Genomic DNA, 10,106 nt, shown 5'->3' on the forward strand with positions numbered 1-10,106 from the left:
GAAATGTATTTCAAATATAACCTAAGTATATAATTATAATTATAATTAAAAAAAAATATTTTATAAAGAAAAAATATTTTTTTAAATATAATGATTTTAAAGAAACAATTTATACAAAGAAAAATATCGAGTCAAAAAAATTAATATAAAAATATAAATAAAGATTAAATGAATTATATCTTTATTTTAAAATAACTCAAAATCATTAAACAACAACTATTTTAATTATTACATTATTAAAATGTACAGACCTCCGAATTATTTCATATATAATTGGTAATATTTCAATATTCAAATCATCTACAGTAAATTGTGAACGTAAAGTACTTTCCTCCGATAATTCTGATTCCATTATAACATTTTGATGAAAATAAATAATGTAATGCAAGTTATAATATTTTCTGTGTTTCTATGAATTTTCATATGTTAGAATACTATCGTTGATTAAAAATCATCCTTAAATAGTGATTTTTTAGTAACTAGATTCTTGTAACTAAATTCACGATCTTCACTTGTAACCTATTTCAACTTGGTTGATTTCTTCGTCATTTTACATCGATAAGAAAGACAAGGTATCGTTCATGATAATTCATTTTAATCTTAAAATATCCAAATATATATTAATCATCCTTATGTTTTGTATTATTTTAAATTATTAAAAAAGCTTATATAATTATTATTTTTTTATTTACATGATTTTTGTTTATTGTTAATAGTCGATATGGGGCGTCGACCAGCTAGATGGTATGTAGTATATATATTTATATTTATTTAATTTTATTAATAAATTTTATATTTTATAAAGTTTTACATAATTATAATTAATTATATTGATAATAATTTTTTCTAGTTTATTGTAAAAAATTTTTATATTTCTATTAATTTTCAATTTTTTATTTTTAATTATACATATATTTTTAATACGAATCTTTTTCTTCCTTATAGTTATCGATATTGTAAGAATAAACCTTATCCTAAATCAAGATTTTGTAGAGGTGTACCTGATCCAAAGATACGTATTTTTGATCTTGGAAAAAAGAAAGCTTCTGTAGAAGATTTTCCATTATGTGTACACTTGGTATCAGATGAATATGAACAACTTAGTTCTGAAGCTCTTGAAGCTGGACGTATTTGTGCAAATAAATATATGGTGAAAAATGCTGGAAAAGATCAGTTTCATATTCGTATGAGACTGCACCCATTTCATGTTATTCGTATCAATAAAATGTTATCATGTGCTGGAGCTGATAGGTATATAAATAATTTAATAATTAAACATTTAATAATAATGAAATTTTTTAAAATAATATTGAATATTAATAATTAAGATATGCATATCAGAGCATATCCCATCATATATAAAAAAAAAAACGCACATATATCTTCTTCATTATCTAATAATATAGAATTATATTTAATAATTTTAATTAATTTCATTAAATATTGTTTTTTTATATTTTTTAAGACTTCAAACAGGAATGAGAGGTGCTTTTGGTAAACCTCAAGGTACTGTAGCCAGAGTTCATATTGGACAACCCATTATGAGTGTACGCTCATCTGATCGTCATAAGGCTGCTGTAGTTGAAGCATTACGACGTGCAAAATTCAAATTCCCTGGTCGTCAAAAGATATATGTTTCAAAGAAATGGGGTTTTACCAAATATGATCGTGCTGAATATGAAGAACTAAAAGCAGCAGGTCGATTAGCTCCAGATGGTTGTAATGTCAAATACTTACCAGAACATGGACCACTTGATGAATGGAAAAAATTCAGAAAAGTTCTTGCTACTGCTTAAATAAAATATGATTTTTTGAATTTGAATTTTATTAAATAATTAAAAATAAGCATATGTTTTTAATTTTTCCATATTTATTATACTTTGTTATACTTTATTCTGTAATTGTTATATTTTTATATTATTATATTATTAGTTTATTTATTATTATCTCTTGATTTAAATATTTTATTTAATTTGATATAAATCAAAAATTAAAATATTTAAACTATTTGATATATTATTTAAGAATTTATATGTATATTTATATGTATAATTGTATTTTTTGTTATTTAAAAATTTTATATTATAAAATTTTATTTCTCTAAAAAGTAATTTATAAAGTCTAGCAAAGTAAATATGAATAACTGTATATATAATTTTTATTGTTTACTAAATGATTTTTTTAATTTGAAACATTCTTTTTGAAGTTTTAGATTATTACTAATTATTTTCATTATATTTATTACTTTTATTTAAGGATAATGTGGAGATCCTCTTAATTTTATTATTTTATTTCCAATATTTAAAATAATGAAACAAAAAAAAGAAAAAATACAATACCATATTTATATATATTCATATTTTTTTTTTTTCAAATAAATTAATTATTAAGAAAAAAAATTATTTTGGGGGATAATTTTTACAATTAATTCGAGTAACATTTATCAAAAAATAAAAAATAATGCTTCATTATCTATTACATTATCTATTAACTATTACATATATGAATTTTAAGATGATTGCATTGATGAAATATAATTAATTTATTAAAAAATATATAAAATAATATAAAAAAATATAATTTATTAAAAAATAAAATTTTTAATGTACATATATATTAAAAATAATACATAATATCTTCTAATAATTTTGTCAGAAAATGAATTTTATTTCTCAAATTTTTAATCAGATTTTTTAATTTCTTAAACTTTATTTTTTTTTTTATAAAAAGAATATAAATAGAAATGTAAAACACATAAATGTATCACAAATGTTAAGATATCGGAAAATATCAGAATATTTTTAATTTTTTTTTATGAATATCATTTATAACAATATTATTTATCCAAAAATAAATTATTTTTAGTTTTAATAACTTATTTATAATTTTAAAAAAAATGAATATGCACATTTTTATATATTTTATACATATATTATCTCATTTAAATATTTTAATATTTTAAATAATAATCGAAAAAAAACTAATATAGAATATATATTCCTATATTATTCTTAAACAAAGCAATTTGAAACTTTAAGAATGATATTTCAAATAAGAAACATTAGCAAACAATAACAATAATAATAAAAGTTGTTCATATTTTGCTTTTTAACCAAGAAATGATACATATATAACAATTCCAATTTTACAAGTAATTATATTCCTATATTATTATATTACCAATATAATAGTAATATTTTTAAGAATCGTGTTATTCAAAAATAAAAAACAATAAGAATTATTCAAAAAAATAATAATAATTATAAGAAATCAGTAAATTAAATTAGTAATTAATTATTTTATTTAGATAATTATAAAATTATTTTTATTAGAAGTTAGTATATATATATTTATATATATAAAATTTATTTATATATTTTATGTATATTATATTTATGTATTATTTAAAAAAATATTGAATTTATTAAAGTAAGATCGTATTACAAAAACATGATTTATTAACATATCTTTATAAATATTAAAATTTTTTGTCTCTAAATATGAAATCTGTTAATTAGAGATTTCTGAGATAATTTCAATCAACATTTTCCTTTGCAAAAATTTATTATGGCTTTGTTAATAAATTATCAATAAAAAAAACACTTGGTCAATCAAGAAGCATATTATTTAATTTTTTTTTCGAGTTGCAATGATAATGTTGGTTAATCGAGTATGAAGTTCAAATAATATATATATTGAAGAAAATGTATTTGTATCAAACAAATATTTTTTTAACAATAAAAATTATATTTAATTCACAAATAAATTATATTAAATATCACAAATAATGAATAAATTATAATATTCAACACACTTTCTTTGATATATTGCTTTCTTTGATATATATTTATGTTTGGATTTGTTCAATATATTGCAATAAAAATATAGAAAACACATCTAATATATAGCTATTTTTCTTTTTTTGTTTCATTTAGATATTTTAAAAAAAATAAATATAAATTAAAAAATATTAATAAATGGATATATTTTTAATATTTTTTGCTCAATATTTAAATACTTAAATGTTTATAATTTTATAATTACTTATATTTTTTTGTATAAAAGATTTATAGAAATATTTTATATCAAGAGCAAGTATGAAAATCAAATTTGTGAACAGCATTTTATCAAAATTTTATTATTAAAGTTTTTTTATCGCAAAAATAATAAAATTAATATTGGATTTGAATCTATTAACTTAAATAACAGAAATATAATAAAATTAAAGCAGATTCTACTGTCAAATTGGAAACAAAATTGAAACTATGTACTAAATCAATGTAAAGAAGTAAAAATTAAACAAAATCTTGTAACTTCAGTCATTTAAATTTTAAATAAAGTAATATAAGTAATTTTTTTTATTTTATTTGTGACAGAATTCATTTTATTTAAAAAAAAAGCATTTATTAAATTCATAATTTTCATAAATACTTGTTTTAAACTATCATAAACGGTTTAGTTATACCTTTTGAATTCTGAAAAAATTTTACAGATTTATATTTATTAAATATTAAAATCATGAAAAATATCTATTATAATCTATTATATCAATTATAATATCTATATAAGGTTATAAAATTATATTGCACATATATAATTGCAATAAATAAATTAATCTATAATGCTATAATTTTTGGTTAATAAGTTGGTTAATAATTTTAATCGTAAATAATTTAAAAAAAATTTATAATTTTATAATTTTATAATTTACAGTTTACATATAATATTTTATTTACAATTTATATTCAGAATTTTAAAAAAGAATACAAACTAAATATTTTATATTATAAAAAAATAATTAAATATATTATATTAAATATATATTAAATATTTTAATGAATATTTAATGTGAATGACATGTAATATCAACATCATTTTCATTTTCAGTATTTTGCATTTCATCATCAATATCTATATCACATATTTCGTGACTATTATTATCAAGTGCTTCTGTACTAGTTACTGCATCTAATAATGGAGACAATTTTTCTGCTTCACTATCTTCATCTTGTCCTTGTCCCTATAAATATGATTTATATAAACAACAAAGTAAAAATTTATATGTTTGATATTTTATTAACTATGTAACTTAAGAAAATTGTAGCACAAGTATTAACAGAATACCTCATAAAGAGATACTGGTTGTTTTTCATTAACAAGTCTAAGAGTGTCTCGTGATCGTAGTACTACTTTTTCCCGTAAGTGACCAGAAGGTTTTATTCTCATTGCTGGAGATCGACTGTGTACATCTTTTTGTGGTCCTGAATGTTCATCTCTAGCTAATAAAACAGACATTCGAAACTCTGGAGTAGGACATGCAGTACCACTAGTTCTTGCAGATATATCTGCTTCTTTTGAAGATACATGTTTTGATATGACAGGTGTACGTTCTATTGACCTTTTAAATAACATGTATATTACAATTAAATTAGAATTTAAATGAATTATATTAATATAACATAAACATAACATGTACATATATAAAAAAATTAAATTAAATTAAAATATTATTTTACCTATTTAATGTTTCAGCTGCTTGAATTGCACTAGCCGTGTCTGTATCAGGAGTATCTGGAGTTTCTGGAGCAAGAACAGTAGTTCTTGGAATATATGGACCATTTAAAGCTTCTATCAATGATACAGCTTCATATCCAGCTGGTATATTTTCACAACTTCCCTAAAAAAAGGATTTAACATTTCGTTCATAAAATTAGTCTAATATTTTATTATTATTAATTTTATCTATTTTAAATAGAAATAAAATTACTAATGTTCCATCAAATATTAATTCAAGCAATGTTTTCCAACTAATATATTATAACATATTAATTGTATTGTGAATATACATTGCAAAAATTTTATTAAAATTTTACTAAAAATATTTAATATTTATAAATAATATTGAAAATACAATCAATGTGATGATCATATCAAAAATTTTATATTATTCTTCAATTAAACTTAGATTATTTTATTTCCAGATTATTCAATTTCTTGATATTAAAATTTACATTTTTTCTATAAATTCAATTTAATAAATATTCATAATAATCATGATTATTTTTCAAATTTATATGAATAATATCCAGATCTAGTTTATTTATCTGTATTGATTTAAAAAATAATCTTTTTAATTTATTTTAATTCAACAAATTTCTTACTTCTATTAAATTGGATATTTAAGATACTAAATTATTATATTATAATGGTATTTTTTAAAATATTTTTTCTTTTTTAAATAAATTATATAATAATTAATCAAAATTTGTTCAAAAATCATTTCAAATAATTAAAATAATTTCATTTTACCAATTATATATTGTAAAATTTAAAATGTTTCATTAGCCAAAGAAGATTGATAAATACTTATGAAGCAATATAATAAATAATATAATGAATATAATAAAATATATATATATATATACACACATTAATATAAAATTAAATAATTATTTAAATAAATATTTACCTCTGGTAATGGTGGATTTGATATAATAGCTCCAGTCGCTTTTTGAAGAGCTTTAATTTGAAGAAGAGCTCTGAAAGGAGCTCGACATATTGGACAATTATTTGCTTGATATCGAAGAGAATCTGCGCAACTATTACATAGACATAAATGTCTACATGGTAATATTAAAGTATCTCGTACATCACACATACAAATAACACATTCTGATCCATTATCATCTGTATCTTCATCACTTCCTTGTTGCTAAAAAATAAATTATTGTGAAGGAAATCTAAAATAAAAAATTTTGATATATATTAATATATACCATTATTATTTATTTTATACCTTTGCATTTTCAGCATTTTTATTTTCAATTCCATATATTTCTTGAAGCAAGTAACATAATCCATCAACATAAAGTTTTTGTTTAAGAGCTTTTAATACATATGTTCCATCTGAATGTTTTTCAACAACTGCAATAGTTGTGTGAGATTGTTTTGGTTCATCTAAACCTTCTTCTGCTATACAATGAATTGCTATTGGTATTATCTATAAGTAATTATAGCAATTAATAAGAAATAATTTAAAAATTCTATTATGTATTAAAAATATATATATATATATATATATTTTAAACATACTTCCCTGTCAGTATTGTATAACAAATCTTCTTTGTTATATATTGTTGGATCAAACATATGTGATGTTTGAGAAAATAATTGATTGGCACCTTTCTTATAATAATATGTTTCAGAATTCATAGAGGGATCCCTTGGTATATATCTACAAATATATATTAAATTTTTAATTATATATAATATTTAGTGTGTGTGTGTGTGTGTGTGTGCGCGCGCGCGCGCACGCGCGTGTATGTAATATATTCTAAATTTTTGTAGTGCATATATTACATACGTAACTCCTTTTGTTGTGATTTCTTCAGTGCAAAAATAATATATTGTAATTGCACATCTTACATCACAATCAAATGTAAATTCAATATTATAACGATTTGATTTCTTATCTATATCTCCATCTCCATAATGTTTTACATTGTGGCATTGAGGAGAAGTAGAAGTTTGATCAATATTGCGAATTAATCTTAATGATTCCCTTCTTATATTTACTAAGCTTTTTAATGTTTTAGTAGGATCATTGGCTTGTGGTGGAGGATATGGAAACTAAAATAAATAAAAATATTTTAAATCTATATATATATTTATATAACATTATAATATATTTCTTACAGGTGTTGGACGACTTCCTAAGAAATTCAAATCAGCATTTTCTCCAAAGAGATATGCTTCTGGTTGAGGTGTATCAAATCGTTCACCACCCATTATGAAATGACTACCAAAATAACTTCCTAATAAATAAAATTTATAAATTAATATGTAAAATATTCAAGAACTTTTTTAATATATTATATAATATATATAATATATTCTTATTTCAATAAGAATTAGAAATTTAATTTCTATATTTTATAATAATGCTTTTTTTAAAAATTATTTAATTATTTTTAAAATAATATAAACAAACCTGAACGAGGAGGATATTTATATGCATGATTTGAAACAATATCAACTTCTTCTACACCAGCATTTTGTCGACTTGTTAGCGAACCCATTGCTTAATTATAATTTATAAAATTATAAATTATTGTTATGTAAATTTTATTGTGTTATGTGAAATTAATCATATAAATTTTTTTGTAATAAATACGAATTATAGATTGAAGTAAAAGTCAAAATTTATTATTAAAAAATGCTTAATAATTTAAAATATTATTAATAAAGATAAAATTTAAATAAGAATAAAATTTGATTTTGAAACAATTTGTATTTAATATACTTTTTTATATGCAAAATGTATGAAATGCATTATATACATATCTTTCAGGTTAGCCAATTTTATTAAAATTTATTTATCTAAATCTTTTAAATTTTATTTATTTTATTAAATACATTAGAAACATTGAAATATATAAAATTAACAAAATTATTTTTTGTTTCTAAATTAAAAACAATTTAAAATAATTTTTTAAAAAACAACATTTATATGTTTCTTAGACTGTTAGATCAAACGCGCTATTTCAAATTTTTGATACTATACTTAACAACTTTATAATTGATGATTAAATAATTAGTATTTACATTATGTCATAATGTAATAAAAATTATAATATTTTTTTAATGGTTTATAAGTGTTTGATAAAATTTTTAATTAAAATCAATAAAAAATAATAAATGAATAATGACACATAATATAATACTACTAATTTGACATTAACAAGTTTCCAACAGTATAACCAAATTTTTTAATATGATTTTATGTAATAAATAATAACAAACTAATATGAATTATATATATATTATATAATATAAATTTATGTAATGTATAAAATGTAAATAATTTTTTATAATCATGAAATTTAATGAAAAAGAACTTGCAGAAGCAAGTAATGGTCCCGCTGATATTGAAGGTCGTTTAAATCATAAACGAGCACACAAATCAGGTTAGTTTTATTAAAAATTATTTTTTTAAAAGAATATTATATATAAAAATTAAAAAAAATTATAAAAATATTTAATATTATATATAAAAACTTATTATTATAAATTCTGATGTTACATATATTTTTGTATATATATTTTTTGTGTTGAATAATTTACTAAATTTTAATGTTATTGTTTAATTAAAAGAATAATGATTAATCTGTTATATTATTGTTTAATTTATTTATATTTATATAATTATACTTTAGGATTCAAGGAAAAATGGTTCAAATTGAGATGTAACTTATTGTTCTATTTCAATATTAATGAATTAGGACAAATTGATACTAAGCAACCAGCAGGTGTAATTATTTTAGAAAATTATAATATTAATCTTGATGCTGCTTCTGAAGGTGTTTTTGCATTTAGTATAGCATTTCGAGATGAATATGAAAAAAGACATATTTTAAGTGGCCGTTCAGAATCTCAAGTTGAACAATGGGTCAATGCCCTTAAACAAGCAAGCTATGAATATTGGAGATTTCGTTTAATAGTACTTCAAGAAAAATTATGCAAGAAAACAGGAATAGATCCTTTGCTTATGTATCCTCGAAATCAAGGAATTATTAGAGATGAAGCATGGGAAGCTGCATCAACATTTCGATCTCATGTACGCTCTTTTACTACATCAGTTGTAACATCAACAGCATTAAATACAGTAACAAAAGAAATGAACTTAATTGAATTTTAAGTCAAATAATCTAATTATTTGTTATATATTTATTAAATTCATTTAATCACATTTACATATTAAAATTATGTAAGATATAGAACATTTGAAAACATAAATTTGTATAATAATAAAATAACAAGCTTTAAAATATTCATTGCAACTACAAATTATATAATTTATTTCATTATTATAAACAAAAAATAATTCTATGCTCATAAACAAATAACAATTTATTTTCATTAAAATTGAATAAAATATAATTTTCATTATTTATATATATATATAATTTTATTATATATATATATTTTTATTATATTTAATATATATTATATATGTATATAAAATATATTTTTTATAATATTTTATAATATAAATATTATATTTAATAATATAAAATAATTTTAGTATAATTTTTAAAAAATCATAT

General features: G+C 19.4%; 4 protein-coding genes across 5 annotated transcripts in view; 2 read left to right on the forward strand and 2 right to left on the reverse strand.

The window, feature by feature from the left end:
• Positions 1 to 352, reverse strand: part of LOC102677309 (mediator of RNA polymerase II transcription subunit 9) — an 823-nt gene extending 471 nt beyond the window's left edge. Inside the window, exon 1 of the mRNA XM_006623634.1 lies at positions 248 to 352. Coding sequence (XP_006623697.1) covers positions 248 to 352 — 105 coding nt within the window. The remainder of the gene's footprint in view (positions 1 to 247) is intronic.
• Positions 353 to 456: 104 nt separating this feature from the next.
• On the forward strand, positions 457 to 1,845 carry LOC102676534 (60S ribosomal protein L10). Its single transcript, XM_006623628.2, has 4 exons — positions 457 to 572; positions 717 to 744; positions 946 to 1,251; positions 1,466 to 1,845. The coding sequence occupies exons 2-4, from the start codon at positions 722 to 724 to the stop codon at positions 1,794 to 1,796; spliced, it is 660 nt and encodes a 219-aa protein (XP_006623691.1). The 5' UTR covers positions 457 to 572; positions 717 to 721; the 3' UTR covers positions 1,797 to 1,845.
• Positions 1,846 to 4,645: 2,800 nt separating this feature from the next.
• On the reverse strand, positions 4,646 to 8,336 carry LOC102676301 (probable E3 ubiquitin-protein ligase MGRN1). 2 transcript variants are annotated; one of them, XM_006623627.2, is made up of 10 exons: positions 8,303 to 8,336; positions 7,991 to 8,080; positions 7,696 to 7,814; positions 7,364 to 7,629; positions 7,093 to 7,234; positions 6,797 to 7,000; positions 6,470 to 6,712; positions 5,517 to 5,677; positions 5,125 to 5,398; positions 4,646 to 5,020 (listed from the first exon to the last, which is right to left on the reverse strand). In XM_006623627.2, exons 2-10 carry the CDS (start codon positions 8,076 to 8,078, stop codon positions 4,844 to 4,846), a joined length of 1,674 nt encoding a protein of 557 aa, XP_006623690.1. In that variant the 5' UTR covers positions 8,079 to 8,080; positions 8,303 to 8,336; the 3' UTR covers positions 4,646 to 4,843. The 2 variants fall into 2 exon arrangements, with proteins under 2 accessions (XP_006623690.1, XP_006623689.1); XM_006623626.2 differs by lacking the exon at positions 8,303 to 8,336 and having other exon boundaries at positions 7,991 to 8,143.
• Positions 8,337 to 8,637: 301 nt separating this feature from the next.
• Positions 8,638 to 9,750, forward strand: LOC102676162 (pleckstrin homology domain-containing family J member 1-like). Its single transcript, XM_006623625.2, has 2 exons — positions 8,638 to 8,966; positions 9,216 to 9,750. Exons 1-2 carry the CDS (start codon positions 8,876 to 8,878, stop codon positions 9,695 to 9,697), a joined length of 573 nt encoding a protein of 190 aa, XP_006623688.1. The 5' UTR covers positions 8,638 to 8,875; the 3' UTR covers positions 9,698 to 9,750.
• Positions 9,751 to 10,106: the final 356 nt, after the last annotated feature.

The sequence above is a fragment of the Apis dorsata genome, unplaced genomic scaffold (genome assembly GCF_000469605.1).
Source record: "Apis dorsata unplaced genomic scaffold, Apis dorsata 1.3 scaffold_927, whole genome shotgun sequence".
NCBI lineage: Eukaryota > Metazoa > Arthropoda > Insecta > Hymenoptera > Apidae > Apis > Apis dorsata.